The sequence below is a fragment of the Myxocyprinus asiaticus genome, chromosome 25 (assembly GCF_019703515.2).
Source record: "Myxocyprinus asiaticus isolate MX2 ecotype Aquarium Trade chromosome 25, UBuf_Myxa_2, whole genome shotgun sequence".
Classification (NCBI taxonomy): Eukaryota; Metazoa; Chordata; class Actinopteri; order Cypriniformes; family Catostomidae; genus Myxocyprinus; species Myxocyprinus asiaticus.
Window position 1 is genome coordinate 5237189 of NC_059368.1, and position 27551 is coordinate 5264739.

Consider the following 27551-nt stretch of genomic DNA (forward strand, 5'->3'; position numbering starts at 1 on the left):
TTACTGACAAGTGGCGTCTCCCATCACATATCTTTTCATCAATTTAAAAGTGTTTTCCTATGGTGCTACTGAGCAGCCTCCAGTACACGGGTACTGGTCCCATGGAAACCAGAGAAGTAATCGCATTCACATAATCAATGAGTGCGATTCTGAGGTTGTTTTCCCTTTAAGACTGCATTTTTATTCCACTGATGGTTAGGGCTGGGGGTAGAGTTAAGAATATATGCATTCCTGTTGACTGTATTACATCATTTCCAAAAAAATCTCACTTTTGGCGCCCCTCTGTGGATATTTCAGCTTACACGTGCCCATATGTTCAACAACACTTCCAGTTTCAGCCACTGAGGGGCAGTGGTTCTAATTTCGGTAAGCACAGACCGATTTCAGCTGAAGAACTTTCAAACTACTGTCACCGAATTAATTTCATCACAATACATAGCTACTTTTGAAATGCTATCAATGGAGAAAGATGAGAGGCAAAAAAATTTCATAGGGAAAGATTTTTAATTAATAATTTTTTCAGTCTGTTTTGGAAAAGTTTTGGTTTGTTCCTCACACAAAGCTGTATTTTAGATTGTTTCTGAAGACTTTACTACTATAATGATACTTTTTTGTACATTTTTGGAGTGCAGTATTTTAACAGTGTCTATCCCCTTTGACATTTATTGTATGGGAAATAGAAGCTTGAACAGTCTGCTCATATCCCATTGTGTTCCACAGAAGAGCGAAAGCCATATGGGTTTAGAACAACATGACGGTGAGTAAATTATGACAAAATTTTCATTATCTTTCACACTATTACTCTCAGACTGCTATGTTATGATATCGAAACACTTTTACTACAACACATTTTTGAAAAATGACACATTTTAACACTTGTATTACAGACCAACCTATATTAACCTATATACCACAATGTGATTAGGTTGCGCAGTAGCTCATCTAAAAGATTGTTGGACATTGAACTCAGGAGTCAGTGGTTTGAGCCCAGACAATCACGCAAGCTGACACGTGAGACGAAAGTGTCATAGAAGCGATACGAAATGACTTCAGAGAATGTGCTTTTCATGTCGCATTTGCTTTAAGGACACTATGGTTAGGTGTTGGTTTAGGGTAAGGATATCTGTTTTGTGTTTACCTCTCAGTTGATTTAAGAACACTATTGGTTAGGTTTAGGTTAAAGTTTTAAGTTAGGGAGGTATGTTTAACTCAATAAAAACCACCTAATATTCACCTTAAAAAACCTCTTAAAAATAAAACGATTCACTTGCTTTTGGCGACCCCTTCTGGACGTTTTACTAGGAAACTGCAGCCAACCTTGTTATCAGGCATGTAATTTAGTTTTGCAAAAATGTTGCTATGGTCACGTAATGTTCATAAGATCAGGCTGGTTTTGAGGGAACTTTAATACAAGTCCTTTATTGGTGAACTGTTCCTTTAAAACCTGTTTATTTGGAAACTGACTTGTGTTCTGTCATGCTAACCATTTCCTTTGTTGTGAGCAGTTATGACTGGTTCCTCATATGATTGTGATTGTGGTGATGTTTTGAATCAATAACATCTTTAGTGCGGGAGCATGATGCTAAATTAACAGCTTTAATAAGATGACAACTCAATTATTGTGTTGAATTTCTTAAGGGTATTTCTGCAGTAATTGTTTCTATATGCTGTGTGTGTTTGTTTGACTTGTGATGACTGTGTCAGTGGACAGATCAATAGTCATATATTCTCATCAGTACAGCTGATCTCAGTCTGGAGTAATTATTACTTTGTGCAATCTAGCAGAAAATTATACAAAGCATACTGCCAGTCCCCCATCTTTTTCATCAGCTGATTTGTAGAAGACAATTTATCCAAAGTGTCCAGCAGTGTGAAAAGAACAGAATCCTAATAATCTCTGCAGTATCAGTGTTTGTAGCTGGTATGTTGTCTTGCAGAAAAGATCTCATCTTACTTATGTTTAAACCTGCTTTTCATGCTATGTTAATTGAATGTTAAAAATGAGATAATCTAACACATCTAATAGTTTTCTTTAAAGAGCGGGATTTGTGTGCTTATTGCTTACCAGTTTCCTATTCATGACACCTTCCATTACTGTCTGTCTCTCTTTCTGTCTAACAGACTTGCGTGTGAGACAGGTAGATGAGGTTGTCTCAATCAGAGGAAATCCATTCTGTAATCCTGATCAGCTCATCACTTTGAGACTCTGTTACGCAATGCTCAGTAACAAGGTAACACGTATCACAGATACACACACGTCCAGACAATTCGGAGAGACTTGAGAGTGACACAAATTATAGTGAAACATTTTAAATAAAGGTTCTCTCTGTTCAACATTCTCCAATAGAGGGCAATCATAAGAAAATATCAAACATTTGCCTTTGGACAAGATTACACACACACACACACACACACACACACACACACCAGTCTGTGTTTGGAATGGGAAAACTAGCTTACTATTTACTAAATACTGCACAGTATACACTGTATACTGCCTACTGTGGTTCAAAAACAGTAACTGAAACAGTAGACATAATTCCATTATAAATGCTTTAAACAATAGTAGGCTATGCTATCTTTGGGTCACCTAATCTCATCCAGTTGCACGAGAGTGGCATCCATTTATAATCTTGGAAAACATTTTTGAAAAATGCTTTAAAACACAATTTTTATTATTTTGCATCTCGACCAACATGACACGGCAACATTGGCTCAACCAATAACGTGAGTTTGGGGCGTGACTATCTGTTTGTCGACCAGTGGAAGACTGGGGAGTGTCATTATTTTTGCAATACAGTGCAACAGTCAGGTTCCTGAAGTAAAGTTCCCATTCATTTTTTTCAGTATGCGAATTGATTTTTAACGATAACTTGCAAAGCTGTAAAGACAGACCTATCATGAGCTCCAAGGTTGTTCATCGATGGTATATGCTGCTGTTGAAGCCATCAGTCCATGTTATTCAGCTAAAAAATCATGTTTAATAGCCGAGTTCCTGGTGAGCAATTTACACTACCCATGGTCCAGCAGAGAAAGATCCACCAATCAGAGAACTGCAGCCAAACAAGCCCAGAAGTGACCGCCCACTCCCTTGATGCACTGTGTATGATGCAAACGAGTTGGTTTCCCTTCACCCTCAAGCTGCTTACAGTAAATACATGTACATATTGGAATATTTTGCAATAAACCTGAACTATATAGTTTCTATACTTATAATCATTACCTAAAGTAAAAAACAAATATATATATATCTATCTATATATATATATATATATATATATATATATATATATATATATATATATATATATATATATACACTATATTGCCAAAAGTATTCGCTCACCCATCCAAATAATTGAATTCAGGTGTTCTAATCACTTCCATGGCCACAGGTGTATAAAATGAAGCACCTAGGCACGCTGACTGCTTCTACAAACATTTGTGAAAGAATGGGCCGCTCTCAGGAGCTCAGTGAATTCCAGCGTGGTACTGTGATAGGATGCCACCTGTGCAACGAGTCCAGTCGTGAAATTTCCTCGCTACTAAATATTCCACAGTCAACTGTCAGTGGTATTATAACAAAGTGGAAGCGATTGGGAATGACAGCAACTCAGCCACGAAGTGGTAGGCCACGTAAAATGACAGAGCGGGGTCAGCGGATGCTGAGGCGCATAGTGCGCAGAGGTCGCCAACTTTCTGCAGAGTCAATCGCTACAGACCTCCAAAGTTCATGTGGCCTTCAGATTAGCTCAAGAACAGTGCGTAGAGAGCTTCATGGAATGGGTTTCCATGGCCGAGCAGCTGCATCCAAGCCATACATCACCAAGTGCAATGCAAAGCGTCGGATGCAGTGGTGTAAAGCACGCCGCCACTGGACTCTAGAGCAGTGGAGACGCGTTCTCTGGAGTGACGAATCACGCTTCTCCATCTGGCAATCTGATGGACGAGTCTGGGTTTGGTGGTTGCCAGGAGAACGGTACTTGTCTGACTGCATTGTGCCAACTGTGAAGTTTGGTGGAGGGGGATTATGGTGTGGGGTTGTTTTTCAGGAGCTGGGCTTGGCCCCTTAGTTCCAGTGAAAGGAACTCTGAATGCTTCAGCATTCCAAGAGATATTGGACAATTCCATGCTCCCAACTTTGTGGGAACAGTTTGGGGATGGCCCCTTCCTGTTCCAACATGACTGCGCACCAGTGCACAAAGCAAGGTCCATAAAGACATGGATGAGCGAGTTTGGTGTGGAAGAACTTGACTGGCCTGCACAGAGTCCTGACCTCAACCCGATAGAGCACCTTTGGGATGAATTAGAGCGAAGACTGCGAGCCAGGCCTTCTCGTCCAACATCAGTGTCTGACCTCACAAATGCGCTTCTGGAAGAATGGTCAAAGATTCCCATAAACACACTCCTAAACCTTGTGGAAAGCCTTCCCAGAAGAGTTGAAGCTGTTATAGCTGCAAAGGGTGGGCCGACGTCATATTAAACCCTATGGATTAAGAATGGGATGTCACTTAAGTTCATATGCGTCTAAAGGCAGATGAGCGAATACTTTTGGCAATATAGTGTATATATATTCAATTACAATTCACAATGCTTCATGGGGTTGTAGTTCGTGCCCTCGTGAAAGACAAGTCTTGTAACTTTATCTTTTTGTACGATTTATCAACCAGCTCCAAGGTGAATCACAACATCACAAACTTTATTTTGAGGCAAAAAAATATTTGAAAATCGGACAAATAGACAAAGGTACAAGACTGTGTACTTACCGTCTTTCACGAGGGCACGAACTACAATCCCATGAAGCACTGCGAATGATGTAATTGAATAAAAAATGATAGGAATATATAAATCTTTATTTTAGGTTGTTGATTAGAAGTATAGAAACAATATATTTTCTGTTTATTGCAAAATATTTTGATATGTTCAAATAAGTAGTTTAAGGGTGTAGGGAGACCGACTCGATTGCGTCATTCATGTGAGTCATGGGAGTGGGCGTCGCTCCGAAGCATGTTTTGCAGGCTTTGTTAGCCACGATTCTCTGATTGGTGAAGCTTTCTTTGCTGGACTATAGGTAATGTAGTTTTTCACCAGGAATTCCACTATCAACAAAGATTTTTAAACACTGAAGTTGAAATAACATATACTATATACCATCAATGAACAACCTCGGAGCTCACGGTAGGTCTGTCTTCAATAGTTATTAATAAGTTATTGATGAAAATCATTTAGTCTATGGGAAAAAGGTATAGGATTTTTCATCTGGAACGAGACTATTGCTTGTCCACTTTTTCAGCTGTCTTGGTTCCAGAAGTATTTTACCCATTCATTTTTTTCCAAAGGGATTTCATAAAATCCTTCATAAGAATTTTAAGCAATGAATCAAACCAACCAGCTCTGAGGTGAATCACAACATTACAAACTTTGATTTAAAGCAAAAAAGTATTTGAAAATCAGATAAAAAGACGAAGGTACAAGACTGTATACTTAATGTCTTTAATGAGGGAATGAACTACAATATACAAAATGGAAGACCCAAGGCGTCGGAACGTTGTTTTTTTCTATTAAATGACATGGGAGCAGCTATAGCAGTGTGCCGTTCTCTCCTTGTTTTATGGAATGAACTACAATCCCATGAAGAATCACGAATGAAGTAAAAATTATAAATATAAAACTATTGATTTAAAGTTGTTAATTACATAGGTTTCAAGGTTTTCTGTTTTAGGATTGATACATGATGACACATTGTAAAGATAACAAAAAATCATAAATAATATTTACTTATAAGCTAGAGCATTCGTTTTTACATGTTTGAATTGAGTACAAATGTAGAATTTACTTGGTATATTTCAAGTTCACGCTTAAACTAACTTTTTCAATGTAGAAAGTATGTAATATTTTCTGCTATATTTACTTCACCGCAATTTTTTTTTCAGTGTAGGTAAAGAAGTGTTATTTTGTCACTCTAAAATATTTTTTTCACTCTGCCATGGAACACAAAAGGAGATATTTCGCAAAATGTCCAAACTGCTCTTTTCCATTCAATAAAAGGTTCGTGCCAACCTCTGTAGCAAGTTTGAACGGTTGTGTTGTTTTCATCGTCATTGTTCATGATGATCAAACACTGACCTCTGATCTGTAATGCAGATTGGCCTGTGGTGTTTTCTGACCTGTCTGTCTGATCGGGGTGTAGCTGTAATCGGGAGGGAAGAGGAGGATGTTTAATGAGGAGCTTTTCCTGTTGTGTCATCTGCAGTGACAATAATGATGGTGAGAGAGTTTCAGAATCAAGTAAATGTCAGTCTTACACACAGAGAGCATCAAGATCTCTCTTTGTTTTAAGATCAGCAAGTGTTTGCTGTCAGCACTCAAACGGACAGGGTTTGACCAGTAATACCTCTGAAAACAGTGTCTGTTTACCTGCTGCATAATAGAGCCTTTCTTATTTTTAAACACACAGCTATGCATGATTACACACAAACCTCATTATTTCTTAATAGTTTGCTGAGCATTAATTACCTGTGTATAGGCATGGGTAGCCAGGAAAATGTCTTTGTTCAATCACATTTTGCTGATAAGATTTGTAATGATGTCTGTTCAGGTAGCCCTATATAGCACACTAAGGAATAGCTTGGGGGTCATTTCTGACAGTTGCCAGGGGGGATGTGGGGGGGAGGTAACCCAACTAGAGCGCCTCTTTTATAATCGCGCGCTTCAAACAGATTGGTTGATTATAACGACAGTGGTTTTATTTATATTTCATTTCCATTCTACATTTCATAGTTGTATCGCGTCGTTTGTTGCAGAGTAATCATCTCTCAGAATGCTAGAATGAAGCGCTATCCTCATCTCGCACATACCTGCGCGAAGCTTATGAATATTTAGAGCCGAGCGCTCCCATTGGTCGATTATCCGGCTACATCAACATAAAGGGCGGAAATAATGCGAAACTCTTATTTAATATTCATGAGGAGCAGTGAAGGAGGTCTTTCGCGTCTGTGCTGCAACTACAGAAGTACAGTGAAGAGACGCAGAGATCAGACGAGCATCATTATACAATAATACAGAAGAGAGTTTTAAACAGTTGAAATATTTAGTGTTTTTCTTTATTATATATGATATATTTAAAACTGTGGTTTCATTCAGAGCCGTCTAATGGATCTACTGCAGTTTTATCATCCGGAATCTTTTTCTTTCCCGTCTGAACAGAACAAGTAAGAAACTGTATTCATTTACAGCTTTGTTTGGTGATAATTGAGCTTTTATGTGTATTCCTGTGTGTGAAATGGAAGTATTTTTATTTAATTTTATTTCTCTGCCAAGAGGGATACCTTACAATAATTTACCATGCGGTAACCATAGTTTCCACCATAAAATAAATGAATAAAAACAACAAAATGACTAAGAGTTTGAAGGATACTTGCTTTGTTTTCGATCCTATTTTTACGTTATTTTACAGTAGTAATAATACATTTTAGGCTATTTTGGTGGAAACAATGGTAGGCTATTTGTGTGAAAGTAAGTTATGCAGATATTATTTATTCACATAATAACAGGTAATACACTGAGTTGTGATGGAGAATAAACATTATATAGGCTACAGTGCTGATGAAATCAGACTTCAAGAAGAGATATAGGCCTATACAGTAGATAGATGATAGATAGATAGATAGATATAATCCTGCTGTATATTTACACAAGAATTCATACAGAGAGTTTAATAAGCACATGTTCTATGTGAGATTCTGGCAACATTCACACACCGTCTTACAGCAATAGGATTTGAGAGCTGGTGATAGAGTCAGATAATTCATCTGGATCCCAGACAAAAACCCTGATGGGGTTTAACATCAGGATACTGGCCGCTCCACAGGGTTTGTGTGTGTGTTTGTTATAAAGAAAGAGAACGTAATAGAGTGATAAAACAGGTGTGTACAGGTGCTGTGTGTACTGTAAACATTCACTGAAGTCTGACATTGTGGGAAATATGAAGCTGTGCTGATGAAAAGGAAAACCACAAAGTTGCCATTCTGTCAGATAGCAGCTAATTTCAGTTTTCCACCCACTGCAAAAAGTGTCTGTGTATGTATGTGTATATATATATATATATATATATATATATATATATATACATACACACACACACACACACACACAGGGACTTCAAATTTATTTTACTGTGTATGTATGTATGTATATATATATATATATATATATATATATATATATATATATATATATATATATATATATATACAGTAAAATAAAATGGCTGCTCTGTTTGTCAGAATTCCATTATAAAAATATGGTGACAGTGTTGTAGGCAGCAATGCAGGATGGCATTTTGGTGCCTGTATACAGTATTTTACATTTGATAACCATGAGCCTTTATATCATTAAGGAGTAGTTCACTCAAAAATGAAAATTCTGTCATTATTCACTCACTCTCATGTTGTTCCAAACCTTATAACTTTCTAATGTGGAACATCATAGGAAAAGTTTTGAAGAACATAGAGGTCACTCTTTTCTATGCAGTTACAATGAATGGGGAAACAGAGCTTTCAAGATTTGAAAAGAATGCAAAAGAACCATAAAGGAAGCACGATAAAAGTCATAAAATCATAAAAGTGGTCAATAAGACTTGTGTATTATGAGTCTTCAGAAGCCATATGATATCTTTATATGACAAACAGCCTACATTTTAAACTGTACTTAAATTTTTTAACAACATTTTACTATAAAAGTATTTTCTTGTTTAATGTATTATAGATTTTAACCCCATTATCATGTAATTCATACACCGTTTTTACAGTATTATGCAGTACAGTTATAGGCATTGCCTTTAATCTTTTAATTAAAAATGTATATGTATTTTGTATATATTCATCAAATTGAAATTAATTAACATACTTGTACTATATCATTTTTACATTGTTTTTCAATTAAAATAAATATCATTTTTAACAGTGTGCAATAGAAAGCAGCACCTCAGTGTTGTCATTTTCTTCGCTTCCAAAGCTTCTTGGACATGATGTCAGTCAACACTCACTGCCCCGTATACATCAAGGCAGAACCATCAAGCCCCGCCTCCCTGCTGGACAGTCTGACCCAGCTTAGCCCTGGGGCATGGTCGGACACAGGGAGCAGCTACAGTTCAGTAACTAAAGGGAATCAAACAGGCGTGGACTCTCCCGCTCCATTCCTCGCGGCCGGGGCAGTGTTGAGGCCTTCGGGAGAGCCCTTCAGGCTGCTGGAGAAATCACAGGTGAAGGGTGAATATGGTTTGAACTCTGACCCCAAACGGCTGTGTCTAGTGTGTGGAGACGTTGCATCTGGATTCCACTATGGAGTGGCGTCCTGTGAGGCCTGCAAAGCGTTCTTCAAACGCACCATTCAAGGTCAGGACACTAACCAGACCGCTGTCTCTCTGTCTGTGTTAGTCTCTCAATTGTTCACTGAAATATGACTGCACAAAAATATTTTTTTTTGCTTTTGTAAAATTTCTAATAAAGAATTAAGGAAAGTGTGAAATTTTTCCAATGTGAAAATATTTTCTCCTGTCCCAGCTTAATATGCAGAGACGTAACCCATTTGTTGGTTGATTTGCCCAAAACAACAATATTGGTTCAGCCAATGAGTTTGTGGTGGGACTCTCTCTGTTGAGTGTAGTTTTTGGGAAACCTGTTTGAAAATAAGCATTATTCCATTTTGTGGCTCTAGTGGTGCAGAAATTACACACTTCACCTTTAAAGTAACTGCATAGTAAAATAAAAAAATGTTTGAGCACTTTTGTTTGAGTTCATTGCACTGTCGATTTCATTTTCACTGTATTGACAGTATTAAAGTCGGCATGAAACGAGAAGTTGTGACCAACTTTTCTTCCGTATTGTGACGTATTTCCGAGTGAAACAGCTTATCGAACAAGAAAAAAATGTGGGACGGGGATTTTAGTTTATCCATTGGTTGTTGATTGGATTGTGAAAATATGGGCGTTGCCTAGCATAACGGAGGCAGATCTGAATGCTAGTTAGCAGTGGACAAACACACCCCTACCACCGTGCTGCTCGAGTCAGAGCCGGTTATCTGTGAAATTGAGCAGCGATCTCAACACATTTATGATCAAACTGACAACATAAACGCACGAGCACATCGTGGTCTTTGCTTACGAAGAGGCTGTAGAAGTTAAACAAGGAGTGAGTAAAAGATAACCATATTTTAACGTTTTGAATCACAATACACTAAATATTAAAGAAAAAAAACGTACTCGTGCTGTTCATCCCAAGATAACTGCATTCAACAATATAAATAAACTCTAGAGGCATCCAAAGCATTGTATTCATTAGTGATCACCTCAGCAATTCAGGCGTGACATGTATCAAACACATCCGCGGATTCGCCGTTATTCCTCCTCATTCGAAATTTAAATTCAAGCCAGCTGACCTGTAACCAAAGAAGTTTGGAATGACAGTTTTGAAGGAAAACAAATGAAAATACACCTTGCCAACTTCACCAACATGCGATTGATGCTTCATTCAACTCTTCGTTCAATGGTTGTGGTATTTATACGAAAGGGGCGGGTTTAAGCAGACTAAATTATTGGAGAAGTCCTGCATATGTCACCAGAGAGAAGTTTGTCGTTTCACCGGAAGATTGAGTTATTACATTTTTTATTTTATTTTTGTATTTATTTTTTATTTATTTATTTATTTATTTCCCCCAATTTGGAATGCCCAATTCCCAATGTGCTTTTAAGTCCTTGTGGTTGCATAGTGATTTGCCTCAGTCCAGGTGGCGGAGGACGAATCCCAGTTGCGTCTGAGAGCGTCAACCTGTGCATCTTATCACGTGGCTTGTTGAGTGCGTTGCCACGAAGACATAGCGTGTGTGGATGCTTCACGCCATCCACCGCGACAACCACGCTCAACTCACCACGTGCCCCACTGAGAACGAACCACATTATACCAACCGCGAGGAGGTTACCCCATGTTACTCTACCCTCCCTAGCAACCGGGCCAATTTGGTTGCTTAGGAGAGCTGGCTGGAGTCACTCAGCACGCCCTGGGATTCAAACTAGCGAGCTAGCGAACTCCAGGGGTGGTAGCCAGCGTATTTTACCACTGAGCTACCCAGGCCCCCTATTACATTTTTATTAAAGATTATGAGGTCATAAAATAAATAAAACATATGCGTGGATGAATTGTTCACAATAAGATCAATAACATGCAGTTAGAAAATAGATAGGGTGAATTTTCATTTCATGCTGACTTTAAAGGTGTTTAATGTTGCATCAGTATGAATCAGGCCAGTTTTTAACCTGTTGGGTGAGGTTTATCAATGAATCTAGTCAACAGTCACACTGAAGGATCACTTCTACTTGAACTCGAGCAGAAATGTGCTGCCTGCTTGAGTTTGAAAGTTCGCTGGACCACTGTGTTTTAGTTTAGTGCTATTTGCCAAGGCAACCATCAGTATCGTTATTCCTCAAACTTGGGGTTAGGGATCTCAACGAACCCTAAGCCGACTGACTCTTTTAACTCAAGGCACTGTCTTTACTATAGCCACGGTAATGAATGTTACTGTCTGGTTGAAGATGAGCTCTTGTGGTTTCTTGACACCGATTATATTACTGTAATACACTTTATAATGATGTAACCATGGTGATCAATCTGCTAGAGGTCAGAGGTTAAACACAGACTGCCATTTGGCTAGTTAGTGGCAGTGAGGAAAAGTATTTGTTTTATTAGCTACACGTTGGTGACCAAATTGTCCGCTGAAGTGAGCTAAATCTGACAAAACCTCCCGTTTGGGGTTCTCAACTATAAAAATGTTTCATAAATAAAGTAAATAATGTTTTTTTTTTTTTTTTCTTAAAATGCAATAGGTTTTCTTTTAGGGGTAGGGTTGGGTTTGTGTTAGTTTGAAAACAAAAGACATCTACTGTATGCCCCCATTTAGGTAAATGTGTGTCTTTGATTTCTGCCAGCTAGAGAAACTTTTTGTGACAGCTTTCCTGGTGATGATAATGATCTCTCTCTCTGTGTGTCTCTCTCAGGTAATATAGAATACAGTTGCTCGGTCAGCAGGGATTGTGAGATTACTAAGAGGAGGAGGAAGTCCTGTCAGGCCTGTCGCTTCACCAAGTGTCTCTCTGTGGGAATGCTGCGAGAAGGTGAGTGTGTGTTTGTCCAGATCACATTTCTTAAAAACCATTAAAAAAATAAATAATTTTAAAAAAGCATTGTAAATGAGAACGCCCTGAAGTTGTTGACCATGGAGTTGGTGCCTCGTGCCGCTCCCCCCCCCTCACAAGATGCCGCCCTGGGCAACTGCCCATGTCGCCCATGCCTATATCCGCCCCTGCACCCATATTAAATTCCTCTATTTAGGCCTAAATATACATAATATTGCATAAAGTATGAGTAGATGTTGATTAAATTTTATGGGTAAGAGTTGAAAAATTCTCAATCTAGTTATTCATACCAAGAATTTCTAATCGATTTGTTAAATTTAAGTTTTTGACAAAAGGATTATGTCACACCTTATATTACACCTTATGTTTTATTTGGTTAGAAAATGTTTTGCTATACATTTATAAAATGCCCTTGAAAATCAAATATTGCCCTCTTAAAGAAATATTCCTGGTTCAATGCAAATTAAGCTCAATCTACAGAATTTGTGGCATAATGTTGATTACCACCAAAAATTATTTCGACTCGTTCCTCCTTTTCTTTAAAAAAAAAAAAAAAAAAAGAAAAAGTCTGTTTCCAGTGAGGCACTTACAATGAAAGTGAATGGGGGCAATTTTTGGAGGGTTATAAGCTTATACATTTATAGAAGCACTTGCATTAATTCTGTTAAAACTCATGTATTATTTGAGCTGTAAAGTTGTTTAAATTGTCATTTTTACAGTCGTTTTAGGGTTTGTTGACATTACATCATCATGGTAACAAAGTTGTAAAATTGGCCATAACTTTACACAGAGAAGGTTAGTAAGTGATTTTATCACACTAAAATAATGTTTACACACATATCCTTTATGTCTTGTGACTATACTTTTAAAACAGTGAGTATTTTAATGTTCAGAAATTGGCCCCCATTCACTTCCATTATAAGTGCCTCACTGGAACCAAGATTTGTCCTTTTTTTTTTAAAAAAAAAAGGAGGAACGACTTGAAATACATTTTTGTGTTTATCAATATTATGCCTCAAATGCTGTTGATTGAGCTTAACTTGTATTGAACCTGGAATATTCCTTTAACAGAAAACTTAATTTCAACCCTGATCATGATGTATAAAAACTTTACAGTTTGAATATTATATCATTATTTTGTTCATATTACTGTAAAAAGTTTTTTTTTTTTTTGCCTATTTTTACATGAAGGTAATGAGAATTAATGGATAAATGTGTTTAATTTTCATAAAAATATTCAAACAAATCATAATGGTCCTTAAATATACTTCATTTTCTTTAAGCAAAAAAAATTCTTTCGATTTATTTTGAAATATGACCCAGACATGTTTTTGACAGGTTTCAAGAGATTCATCTCATGGTGTTACGAAATGCTTGGCACACACACTACATGAAGTGTAATACTATGTAATATAAATGACACTATTAAGCAGGTTATTTTGAGTTGTTTTGGTATAAATGTGTCTGTGATTAGTGATATCATGGGGTTCTGCAAAACGCAAGTATTTTCTTATGGTTTCACACACAAGCACCAGAGTGATTCCCCATAAAAAATTATTCATACTCTGATAAAATGGAAGCAGTCAGCAAATTGGGACAGAGTGTTATATTAGTACGTGTGTGTGTGCAGGTGTGGAGCTGCCCTGATTTTGTGTTCAGTGCACCTGCTTGTTTAGTATGTTCAGTTGCAAATGAAGACAGAAAAATCTGTTAATTTTTTTTTTGCTATTAAGTCAACTCTGAATTTAAAGCTGATGTGTGTATTTTTCCCCCCGATGTTTAAATATCAGCTTAATATGCAGAGACAACTATCAGTTGGACCCTCTTTAGATTGTATAGGCTGGGTTTAAAAGACACACCCACCTGTTGGCATTGCCAGTCGGAGGATGAAGATTTATTATATGCCTTCTGGTCTTGTTCAAGGATTCAGGAGTTTTGGTTGAGAGTCCAGAATTTTGTTTCCGAGGTCCTGGGCACTCAGGTTCTGTTTTGTCTCAGACTTTGTGTGTTGGGTGATGGGGCGGTTATGGATATAGCTGATGGGTATGTAAAGAGGTGGGTCCTCACCGGCGTGATGATCGGGAGACAGATAATTGTAAGGGGATGGAAGTCGACAGGCTTTTTTTATGAATGGTGCACCGAATTGGGCAAGGTAGCGTCATTTGAAGAGATGTCATATAGACGGCTTGGCAATTCGACTGCATATGATAAGAAATGGGGCAGGTTTTTGGCCTTTTTGGGGGGTGCTCGGTGACGGGCTGTGGAGAGAGACATTTTGTTTGGTTTGGATATATATTTGTTAAATTAGATTGTTTTTTTATATATATATTTATTCTTAAGTGTTTCCTTTTAAAAAAAATTTTTTTTTACTTTTTTTCTTTTTTTTCTGTATATATATATATAAATGTGTGTGGTTATTTTCATTTTGTGTCGGACCACTGATTGTGTGTAGCGGGGTTCCCTGAAGAGTATCAACACTGTGGCTCTGTATCGCTTTCAAAACATTGCTCTATTTGTCTGAGCATTCCAACCAGCCGGACATAGCAACAATGTCTCGTATCTTTTTTTTTTTTTTTTTACCAATAGCAGACGGGGAGTGTTCAGGGAAAACCAATCGCTTTTGTTCTGCATTTCCATTTGGTGACACTGGTGGGGCCAGAATTGACACACTTCATTTTAAGACAGTTCATTTGTGTTTATTGACCTGTTTCAGTGAGCCACTTTTCCCCACAGCCACCATATTTGTGACCATCAGCGGGAGGAAACATTGGTGGTGAATGGGAAAAACACCCGAAAAACGATATCAAGAAAAACATAAAAAAATTGGTGGGGGGGCCTGAGTAGCTCAGCGAGTATTGATGCTGACTACCACCCCTGGAGTCGCGAGTTCGAATCCAGGGCATGCTGGGTGACTCCAGCCAGGTCTCCTAAGCAACCAAATTGGCCCAGTTGCTAGGGAGGGTAGAGTCACATGGGGTAACCTCCTTGTGGTTGCGATTAGTGGTTCTCGCTCTCAATGGGGCGTGTGGTAAGTTGTATGTGGATCGCGGAGGGTGGCATGAGCCTCCACGTGCGTAGTCTCCGCGGTGTCATGCACAACGAGCCATGTGATAAGATGTGCGGATTGGCGGTCTCAGAAGCGGAGGCAACTGAGACTTGTCCTCCGTTACCCGGATTGAGGTGAGTAACCGCGCCACCACGAGGACCTACTAAGTAGTGGGAATTGGGCATTCCAAATTGGGAGAAAAGGGGATAAAATAATTAAAAAAAATTTTTTTTTGCTTTTGATCCATGCAAAGTCCCAGTAAAAGTTCATACAGGCCTGAAGAAAGCACAAATATTGCCAAATTGAATAAAGATATTTTATCCACGATTCATCTCCGTACGCCGGAGAGTCTGATGTGTGAGTGGTGAGTACACACGCCCACCGGTACATCACTGCAAACAGCTTTCATTCAGAAGTTACAAATGTTTTTGTGTTGTGTTCTGGTCTGATTCAGTCACAGTATTTAAAAAACGACTGTGATGATCCCGTCGGTATGAATGTATGAGCTGCTTTTAACTCCTGAAAAAAGTTTGTTGCATCTCACAGCACAGCATAACAAAGGTACGGTATATGGAATATTGGTCACAAACATGGTGGTGTGGTCATACAGTGATGTTATATGAAACAGGTCAATACCTAATTAACAATTTTCATCACATTCTATTTCTTATCATTTGAAATTCTTTATTGTGTGTGTAGGTGTGCGTTCGGACAGGGTGAGAGGAGGACGGCAGAAATATAAGAGGAGGATGGACTCAGATTCCAGCATCTACATCAGTGAACAACTACCTCAGCGAAACCCACGTGAGAATGAAAACATCACTATAGTGTCTCAGTAGCCACTTTCACACATGAAACCTGTTAAATTGCTGTAAATTTGCCAGATTGCCTGTTCTGGTAAATGTACCACATCTGCAATTCACTAATGCAACGGCTTCCCATCTTTTATCCGTTTTGCTACCGTTCCCACATCAGCACCAAAATGCTGTTAAACTCTGTGATGTCATTTGCTGGAATGGCAAATGTATACTTTGCATACTGTACCTTGTTTCTGAAGGAGTCTAGTTGTTTTGTCATAAGTAACAAAATCTCTTATGTCCCTTTAAGCTTTCGACAAATTTCTTCATCCGTTCAAATTAAGAGAAGCACTTAGTTTTCACTCTCTGTCCAATTGGACAACATTTGTGACTCTCGAGTCACCGATGTTAAACAGTGCCGAGTAATTTTCATCACATCCATGACTTTGTGATTGTCCCAAAGCAGACTTCTCACGTCAACGCGTCCTGAGCATTAATCTTACGGCTTTCTCCACACATGACATCAAAACGAAACTTTTCCAGGGAATTGCCAGAGCTGATTTACCAGTATTTCCCAACGTGTCCTGATCACACAAGATCTCTAAACGGGAAAATGCCGTTAATTTTACGGAAAAGGCAGGAGTTTTTATCAGCAGGAGTTAGTTAATTCTCTTCTTTTCTCTCTCAGCATTCAGCAGCAGTCAAGGGGAGAATAAGGTGGTGACTCTCTTGTTGTGGGCAGAGCCAGAGAGGGTGTGTGCCATGCCTGACCCCGCCCTCCCTGACAGTGACATCAAAGCACTGACAACACTGTGTGACCTCGCCGACAGAGAGTTAGTGCTGAACATCAGCTGGGCCAAACACATACCAGGTACACACATACATTTTTACCTATCTTATCTCTGTTTTGGATACAGAGAAATAAGTTGCTGTTAGTTTTTATGTTCTGTATGTGTGTATGTTTTGGGAAACACCTGAGAGGGGGTGGGGATCAGCTGGAAACAGCACACACACACAAACACAAATTCTGTGACACTAATTTGTCCAAAGAATGCACTGGCATATCAAATAATGCACACACAAACATACACGCAGAACTGGCCAGCACCTGTTTTTGTGTTGATACTAGCCTCTGTAGTAATGCTTATACAACAAACTACCAAACCAGGTGTGAGTGTAAGATTTCCTGTTACGCGTGACTGATTATACAGCATGATTGCTAAGGCAAGCATCACTATTACTATTGCACATACTTATTGTATGGAATTTGTACAAACGTACAATTCAAATGCACTTAGAAAAACTGTGCAAAAACTTGCTAAATACATTTTAAGTAAATTTTACTAGTATTTTTTTCATTGTGGCTGTGATAATATTTGGTGTGGCCGATATATTTAATGATAGCAAAAAAGATGGCCGCAAATTTCAACCCAGCCTCAGAATTAATATTACTATAACTACATTTTTGCAGACTGACTTTTACGTGCCGTGTTCTACGTTTCGCCACAGTTCCCTAATGAAATTAACACTACACTACTGGTGTAACACTACTAACAGTATAGCAACTGTGCATTTTATTCACTTTCGCACAAATCATGACTACAATGGCTGATTTTGACTTTAGAAACACTAATATTGTGGGCCTGGGTAGCTCAGAGAGTAAAGACGCTGACTACCACCCCTGGAGTCGCGAGTTTGAATCCAGGGTGTGCTGAGTGACTCCAGCCCGGTCTCCTAAGCAACCAAATAGGCCCGGTTTCTAGGGAGGGTAGAGTTACATGGGGTAACCTCCTCGTGGTCACCATAATGTGGTTCTCACTCTCAGTGGGGCGCGTGGTGAGTTGTGCGTGGATGCCGCGGAGAATAGTGTGAAGCCTCCACATGCGCTATGTCTCCGCGGTAATGCGCTCAAAAAGCCACGTGATAAGATGCATGGATTGACTGTACCAGATGCGGATGCAACTGAAATTCGTCCTCTGTCACCCGGATTGATGTGAGTCACAACGCCACCACGAGGACCTAGAGCGCATTGGGAATTGGGCATTCCAAATTGGGGAGAAAAGGGGAGAAAATCTAAAAATAAATAAATAAACATTAATATTTACTATTACCATTACTATTATATTTTCACTATTACTCACACACTGCTATGTTATGAAATTGTCGCACATTTAAAATAACGCATCATTTGAAAAAATTACACTATGTAACACAATGTTTGTTCCTGGGTATTAAGTGTTATTTCCTAATTGCTTATGCCTCAGAAGTATAGAAAATGGCTATTATTCCCCACAAACTTTGCTTTAGTGACGAGGACAGCGATATTTTGAAATTTACCTATTTCCAATGAGAAAACGTGCAAATTTGTGTGTTTTCGTTCAAAAAGTCAGAAAAAACAACATATGACTCCAAAATCCTTCTTTATCTGTGGTCCGACAAAGACACCGGCTTTGACCTTTGCCTCAGACAGCTTAGGGAAGAAGTCTTGAAGGCTGCCGACTCCTTATCTAGAGCTCTGACAAATTGTTTCATAAGACCCAATTTTATGTGCAGTGGTGGCTCCCACTTGACGTTGTTCCTCTCCATAGAGAACTCAGTCCACTGTGGCCAGTCCCGCCTGTGGTAGTGCGCCTTGGTGTCCCTGCTGTCCCAAAGGCAAAGATAGCAGGGAAACTTGGTAAAACTGCCTTGGAGACCCATCAGGGATGCCACCATTCTCCTATGACCTCCCAGCCATACTCATCATACTTCAAGGTGTCCAGCAAGGTCTTGATGCTGTTGTAACCCTCTTTGAGGTGCACTGAGTGAGCCAGGGGAAGAGAGGGTACTTGTTACCATTATGGACCAGCATGGCTTTGAATATTACTTATGTATTTTTACTAAAATAATATTCAAAGCCATGCTGGTCCATAATGGTAACAAGTACCCTCTCTTCCCCTGGGAGCCACCACTGCACATAAAATTGGGTCTTATGAAACAATTTGTCAGAGCTCTAGATAAGGAGTCGGCAGCCCTCAAGAATCTTCAAGACTTCTTCCCTAAGCTGTCTGAGGCAAAGGTCAAAGCCGGTGTCTTCGTCGGACCACAGATAAAGAAGAATTTTGGAGTCATATGTTGTTTTTTCTGACTTTGTGAACGAAAAGACACAAATTCACCCGTTTTCTCATTGGAAATAGGTAAATTTCAAAATATCACTGTCCTGGTCACAAAAGCAAAGTTTGTGGGGAATAATAGCCATTTTCTATACTTTTGAGGCATAAGCAATTAGGAAATAACACTTACTACCCAGAAAAAAATAAAATAAAATACATTTAATTTGTTACACACTGTTATACATTTTAAAACTTGTATTACAGACTCACCTACATTTACACACTTATTCCAATGTGTTGGACTTTAGATTCGGCAGTACGTGGTTCAAGGCTAGCCAAAAATGCAGGCTTACATGTGAGACAAAAGTATGGAAGCAACACGAAATGATGTGGTTGCTTCAGAAAATGTGCTTTACATTTCGCATTTTGGTTTTGGACACTACCGGTTAGGTTTAGGTGTAGGTTAAGGGTAAGGATGTCTGTTTCGTTCACCTCTCATTTGCTTTTACGACACTATTGGTTAGGTTTAGGCTAAAGTTTTAGGTTAGGGAGGTTCATTTACTCATTAAAACCTGATTACGACACCGATTCACTCGCTTTTGGCACCCCCTGGTGGATATTTCACTGGGAAACTACAGCCAAATGTGTAATGAAGCACATAATTTTGTTTAGCAAAAATGTTGCCATGGTTTATTCATGAGATCAAGCCGACAAATTTGCTGAAAACTGCTTTTACACAATATTTATTTAAACATTATTAATTTAAAACACTGAAAAGAGAAAATGTGGACTATCCATTGACTATTTGCAGAATCTGGCTTTCGGTAGATTTTGGAACTGAAATGACTCAAGGAGGAATAATCACTTCTAGTAATTGGCCAAACAGTTACGGTTATTAGCCTTTGCCAATAATCTAAAATTGGCAAAATATTGGTTTATTTATCGGCCTGGCCTATATATTGGTCTATCTCTAATGGAAAGTCCCCACCAAGATAGAAAAACTAAAACATGTGTGTTTGTGTTTGTGTGTGACCCTGACAGCAGTATTGTCTTTCTGGCTGCTGTCTGAAGCAATAGATTCAATAGTAGATGACATTTGTGATTTAAATGGTTTCAGCAATGGTATTTTTTGTGTTGTTGTGAGTGTCATGAGGGCCCTTTGATTCTGTTAAGACATTTCACAGATGTCGATACTGCTGCATCTCCAGAGCAGCAAGTGAAAGGCAGCACAGCCTCATTCAACCCACAATCGATCAATGCACCGATCCAATCAGCTAATGAACGTCACTCAGGAGGAAAGAGCAAGAGATACGAGTCGTTACGTTCTCTGATAAACATCAGTGATGGGTGAAAGAATAAATTCAAACCCTCATTCCTCACACCAAACTAATCACTGGCTGTTTTAATTAAGTATGAGAGAAATGTGAATGTGAGAAATATTTGTCCGTCATTGACACTGTTCTCCAGGGACAAGCTTCTTTCTTTCTCTCTCTCTCTCTCTCTCACACACACACAGACACAAACACACACACACTAGAAGAGGTTAGTCTAGTGTGTGATTATTGTGAAAATTAGCTCCAAAACTATAGGGTTTTATCTATTTGATTTAAAGTACATCTCAGAGGCACTTATTTTAGTTATTAAAAGCAGTTTAGATTTTATTGTATTATTTAGCTGATTAGTTTGTTTATTTAGTCATTTAAAGTATTAGTTGTATATTTAGCTGTTTAGTTGATTAGTTATTTAGGTAATTTGGTATTTATTTAGTTATTTCAATGATTTGGTATTTATTTAGTTATTTGCACACCCAGACAGAATCTGCAGACATTTTCACATTTCTGCGCTGATTTTTAGGGAAAATGTGGAATTCTAAATGTATAAATGGACCTTAGAGTACCACACTCCTATTAGTAGTTAAAAGCATCATGAAATTAGGCAAAATATTTAATAAGCAACCATGCAAGGGATGGGGAATGCATACTATTTTGAATGACAGATGTCACAATTCTGTGGAAATCTGTGGAGTTTTCTACTGCAGTTCAGCATGCAAATTCCATCTGGGCCTGATTATTTGCCTTGATTAGTTATTTTTGTAGTTATTTAGATGATTTATTGTTTATTTAGTTGATTAGTTATGTAGGCGATTTGGTATTTATTTAGTTAATTAGGTTATTTGGTAATTATTTAATTATTAATTTTGATTAGTTATTGATGTAGTTATGTAGTATCACTCTCCTGGTCTTTGTTCATGTGGTTTTACACAGGCTGTGCATTGTTTGATCCTGCATTGGTTCCTTTTGGAACTATTTCATAAATGTGCACTCAGTAGCTTTTGTCTTTGTGTCATCTTGGACTTACACTGACACCTAGTGGCTTGGATGCAGCATCACTAAAATCCACGGTTTTCACTTTCAGATGCCATTGTAGAAATGTAGTATTCACAGTCAGCCATGATTACTTTAATCAATGAGTGAAAGTGTCAAATAACAGGATGGTTACTGAGATTAAGCGAGTAGGATTTGGCTGGTCATGTGATTCTAACATAGCAGCCCCCATGTGAGGACCCACTTTATGTAGAATAAAACAGCTTTTATATGATTACTGATATGACTGGAGTCGTCATTTTAATGTGAGTGGTCATGATTTCCAACATATATTGCAAAATTACAATTCATGTCTTTAGGAGTTAAATGTTTTTAATGAGGAAAACATTACTGAGTGCACCTTTAAAAGAGCAAAACCAGACAAAACTAGCCATATTGTGTCTAACAACAGCACTCTTGCTCATGTGATATTTCTTAAAGGGATAGTTCACCCAAAAATTACAATTCTGTCATCATTTAATCACCCTAATGTTGTTTCAAACCCATATGATTTTCTTTATTCCGTGGAACACAAAAGAAGATGTTTGGCAGAATGTTAGAATTTGACAGCCTCAGTCACCTTTTATTGCTTTTCCATACAATGACTAACATTCTGTCTCTTCCCTCTGTTTTCCATGGAGGAAAGAAAGTCATATGTGGGTTTGGAATATAAATGATGACAGATTTGGAGAACTATCCCTTTAAATATAAAGATTTCTGTACATCTGCTAGCTAAGTCAATCAATTAATTCTGCAGGTTTCTCCAGCCTCTGCTTGTCAGACCAGATGAGTCTACTGCAGAGCGCATGGATGGAGATCCTTATCCTACGTGTGGCGTTCCGCTCGCTGACTTATGAGGACCGGCTGGTCTTTGCGGAGGATTACATCATGGATGCTGGACAGGCAAAATCAGCAGGTCTACTGGAGCTCCACACGGCCATATTACAGCTGGTGCGCAGGTACAGATCCATGAGACTGGAAACAGAAGAATTTGTCACACTGAAAGCCATCGCTCTCGCTAACTCAGGTAAATAAAAAACAAATAATGATTTACTTATAAACATAATTGTTATTATTTCATTTGAAAAGGTTACTGTTGAACTATAATCATATATTTCCAGCTCTGAAATGGCCATTACTATCATAGACATTGGGGAACCGCCACAGGGGAACACATCCCGATCAATATTCAGATCAGTGGTCAACAAATAGGTTTTGTCAATGGGCAATTCTAAAAACTATTATCCCCAATCCTACATATGTGATTACAGCCTTTCAAAGTGCCAATGGTAATTTTTTGTTTCTAACCCTAAGCCTAAACCTCTACATTATTTCAACCCTGTCGCACTAAATTTGTAATTCATATACTTACATATGCAACTTGTCAAGTCATTTTTATTTGTATAGCGCTTTTCACAACACATCGTTTCAAAGCAGTTTTACAGAAAATCATGCATTAACAGGAAATTAAACTGTAATATCTATAAAGTCTTAGAGTCATCATTGTGTAGTTTGATTAAATACGATTATGAAGTGTGTATAAAAATAAAGAATTAAATAATAACCGCAGTGAGCAAGCCGAAGGCGACTGTGGCAAGGAACACAAAACTCCATAAGATGTTGGTTAATGGAGAAAAATAACCTTGAGAGAAACCAGGCTCTCTGTGGGGGCCAGTTCCACTCTGGCTAAGCAGCATGAATATAATGCCAATATTAGTTATTTGTGAGCAGTGCAAGTCATGGTTTAAGCTTAGTAAACTAAGTAAGTGTTAAGGGTAAGTGTTTAAACAAAGATTTTGTAAGAACTAAGATTAATGACTAATGTTACATCTTGTTTTAAAAAGCTTTTAAATGTTTTGGATGAATGCCAATGCAATAATTATATATTGTTACTTCCCCTAAGCCTAACCCTGTCGCACTAAATTTGGAATTCTTATACTTCATATATGCCAATGTATTACATTCATAATTGCAATAATTATTTATCATTACAAACCCTAAGCATAACCCTAAAGCACTACATTATTTCAACCCAGTCACACTAAGTTTGGACTTCATATACAGTATTATATTGCCAAAAGTATTCGCTCACCCATCCAAATAATTGAATTAAGGTGTTCCAATCACTTCCATGGCCACAGGTGTATAAAATGAAGCACCTAGGCATGCAGACTGCTTCTACAAACATTTGTGAAAGAATGGGCCGCTCTCAGGAGCTCAGTGAATTCCAGCGTGGTACTGTGATAGGATGCCACCTGTGCAACAAGTCCAGTTGCGAAATTTCCTCGCTACTAAATATTCCACAGTCAACTGTCAGTGGTATTATAACAAAGTGGAAACGATTGGGAATGACAGCAACTCAGCCACGAAGTGGTAGGCCACGTAAAATGACAGAGCGGGGTCAGCGGATGCTGAGGCGCATAGTGCGCAGAGGTCACCAACTTTCTGCAGAGTCAATCGCTACAGACCTCCAAAGTTCATGTGGCCTTCAGATTAGCTCAAGAACAGTGCGTAGAGAGCTTCATGGAATGGGTTTCCATGGCCAAGCAGCTACATCCAAGCCATACATCACCAAGTGCAATGCAAAGCGTCGGATGCAGTGGTGTAAAGCACGCCGCCACTGGACTCTAGAGCAGTGGAGACGCGTTCTCTGGAGTGACGAATCACGCTTCTCCATCTGGCAATCTGATGGATGAGACTGGGTTTGGCGGTTGCCAGGAGAACGGTACTTGTCTGACTGCATTGTGCCAACTGTGAAGTTTGGTGGAGGGGGGATTATGGTGTGGGGTTGTTTTTCAGGAGCTGGGCTTGGCCCCTTAGTTCCAGTGAAAGGAACTCTGAATGCTTCACCATACCAAGAGATTTTGGACAATTCCATGCTCCCAACTTTGTGGGAACAGTTTGGGGATGGCCCCTTCCTGTTCCAACATGACTGCGCACCAGTGCACAAAGCAAGGTCCATAAAGACATGGATGAGTGAGTTTGGTGTGGAAGAACTTGACTGGCCTGCACAGAGTCCTGACCTCAACCCGACAGAGCACCTTTGGGATGAATTAGAGCGAAGACTGCGAGCCAGGCCTTCTCGTCCAACATCAGTGTCTGACCTCACAAATGCGCTTCTGGAAGAATGGTCAAAAATTCCCATAAACACACTCCTAAACCTTGTGGAAAGCCTTCCCAGAAGAGTTGAAGCTGTTATAGCTGTAAAGGGTGGGCCGACGTCATATTAAACCCTATGGATTAAGAATGGGATGTCACTTAAGTTCATATGCGTCTAAAGGCAGATGAGCGAATATTTTTGGCAATATAGTGTATATATCACACCTTGATACATTTAAAATATTTTAGATGAATATCAGTGCAGTAATTCTTTATCGTAACTCCCTAAGCCTAACCCTAAAACACTAAATTATTTCAACCCTGTTGCATTAAATTTGGAATTTCATATACTTATGTATGCAACATTGGTACATTAAAAATGTTCTGGATGCATGTCAGTGCAATAGTTATTTTTACTAACCCTAAGCCTAACCCTAGAGTGCTACATTATTTCAACCCCATCACACTAAGTTTGGCATTATATACTTATATATTCAACCCTGTTACATTTAAAATATTTTAGATGAATTTATCGTAACTCCCTAAGCCTAACCCTAAAACCCTACATTGTTTCAACCCCGTCACACTAAGTTTGGAATTCATATACTTTCATATGCCACCATGTTGCATTCAAATTGTTTTGGATTAATATCAGTGCAGTAATTATTTATCGTTATCATTATACTTATAAATGCCACCCTGTCCCACCCTCTCTCAGACTCTATGCATATAGAGGACATGGAAGCAGTTCAGGGTCTCCAAGATTCCCTTCATGAGGCCCTTCTGGATTACGAGCATGTCCAGCACAGGGAGGACCCTCGTCGGACAGGAAAACTCATCATGACCCTTCCGCTCCTCCGTCAGACCTCCGCCAAAGCCGTGCGGCACTTCTGTAGCATCAAACAGGACGGACGTGTCCCGATGCACAAACTCTTCCTGGAACTTCTGGAGGCCAATGCCTGATGCTTATTCTGATTGGACCATCAAGCTGAGGTGACTCCACCCCACTCACATGACTTTGAGGATTGTTTGCAAATCCAGGGGCAACGATAAGCACTGTCATGGCTTAAAACAATGAATACAAGAAATATTCCGACTAGTACATAATATATAACATAATGTTATCAAATATATGACTGAGCGCTGGATGATAATGTGAATCACCAATTTAATGGAAAAACTATATTTAAAACTTCCATTAATATATATATATAAAGACATCAGTCTTGTCAAATGAAATGAAATGATCTCCTGGGGAAAAAAATGAAGGAAAAGACAGCATGTTACACACAAATATTTTAAAGGTTCGAAAAGTTTAAAGGTTTTAACATAAATATAATTTATAGATTAATGGTATTCATTAAAGTTTGGAAACATCATATAGCAGAGAAGTAGGCCACCTAAAGCACCCCTGATTTAAGTAAACAGTTTAGAAGGGAAATCTTTAAATGAAACTCAAAATGGAAATGGACTCAGGATAAAAATATTTAGCCATTTTGTGTTGCACACACAGATAGCTAACATTGTCAAATATGACACAAGTAAACTAATAATTTCATCATAAACACAATGGAGATTCCATAATTTACAGACAGATTGTAAGGTTCTTGTTCAGTCAGTGAAGAATGGCAAAAGCTATACCAATTATCTGCTTTCGGCAATAAACAAAGATCTTTTAAAGCAATAAAACAATGTTTAATAACACTTTTAATGTACTGAATTACTGATTGATTGAATTTGAATTAGATCCACAGTGACCTTAACTCAATAAAACACTTTCATACTGGAACTTATCTGAGACATTTCATACATGATATACATATGCCATGTGCTAATTTTACTCTATTTGTTGTCTGTTTGGTCATATATGATCTCTTCTGCAATGTTTGTTAGTAAAATCTGCACTGGTTTAATAGTGAACTGGTAATGTTCTTTCTGTCTTTTTGAGCAATTCTGGGTTTGTCATTAGAATATCTGTGACAGTCTGTGGTTTTGTGTGTGATTTTCTACGTTTCAGCTTGTGTAAGGTTTGTGAATGTTGTAAGAATCTCTCATGAACAATGATGTAAGTTTGTCTTGTAATATCTGTTTGATTATGAGTAAAATGCAATAACTTTTTTTTTCATATAAATAATAAAAAGCAATTCTAGAGCAATGCATTAAATAATGAACACTCAGGATATTTGGTGTGAAAGAGTTTTTTTCTAGACGACAAGTGTGTTTTTCCTTATTAGTAGCGTTTTCCGAAGGAAGCCTCGCTTATTGTTGCTTACACTTATTTTATGTATTAATATCTTACGTCATTAATGCATGCCACACACAGCACTCTGATCTCATGTCATTATATATAAAAGCTAAAATAGAGGTAATATCAGTCAATATCCATGATGCTATATATCAGGAGAGAAGAGTGTGCTGCTCTATATGGCATTAATGTATGGACGGGCTGAGAGATAAAGCATCACTTTGACAGCAGTAAATGACAGGCTTTTGGTTCACATGTGTTTGTTGTCCCTCAGGACTCCATTAGCAATTAACCAGCCGCTTGTCTTAGCTGGTTTAAGATGGTCTAGCTGGTCTTCTAGCCTGATCAAGCTGGCGCTCTGCTGGTTTGGCTGGACGGCCAGCTGGTCTCCCATCCTGACCAGCTGACAAGTGCCCAAAACCCCTCTAAAACCAGCAAACCAAACCAGCCCGACCAAGCTTGGAGTTTAGCTGACACCAGCACACCAGGTTAGGCTGTTTTAAGATGTTATTTTCAGCAGGGCTGTGGGTCATCTGTGATGATGTTCACAGAACTATATATCAACTCAAGAACCATATACAGCAAATAAATAAATGTTTTTGATGATTCTAACTGAAGAGCTGCAATAATCTGCAGTGACACAGAGTTTATCCCAAACTCACAGCTGCACAAAATAAATGCTGGTCAGGGTGATATTCACTAGCACAAAGAAGATTATTCTG

At 38.5% G+C, this 27551-nt stretch overlaps 1 protein-coding gene across 5 annotated transcripts; it reads left to right on the forward strand.

The window, feature by feature from the left end:
• The first annotated feature begins 219 nt into the window (after positions 1-219).
• LOC127415666 (estrogen-related receptor gamma-like) lies at positions 220-27551 on the forward strand. Of its 5 annotated transcripts, none has more exons than XM_051654474.1 (10): positions 220-1921; positions 2122-2231; positions 6145-6267; positions 7144-7211; positions 9016-9395; positions 12050-12166; positions 15933-16037; positions 16719-16901; positions 22243-22512; positions 25303-27551. In XM_051654474.1, the coding sequence occupies exons 3-10, from the start codon at positions 6262-6264 to the stop codon at positions 25545-25547; spliced, it is 1374 nt and encodes a 457-aa protein (XP_051510434.1). In that variant the 5' UTR covers positions 220-1921; positions 2122-2231; positions 6145-6261; the 3' UTR covers positions 25548-27551. The 5 variants fall into 5 exon arrangements, with proteins under 5 accessions (XP_051510434.1, XP_051510435.1, XP_051510436.1 ...); XM_051654475.1 differs by having other exon boundaries at positions 220-757; XM_051654476.1 differs by lacking the exons at positions 220-1921; positions 2122-2231 and having other exon boundaries at positions 5195-6267.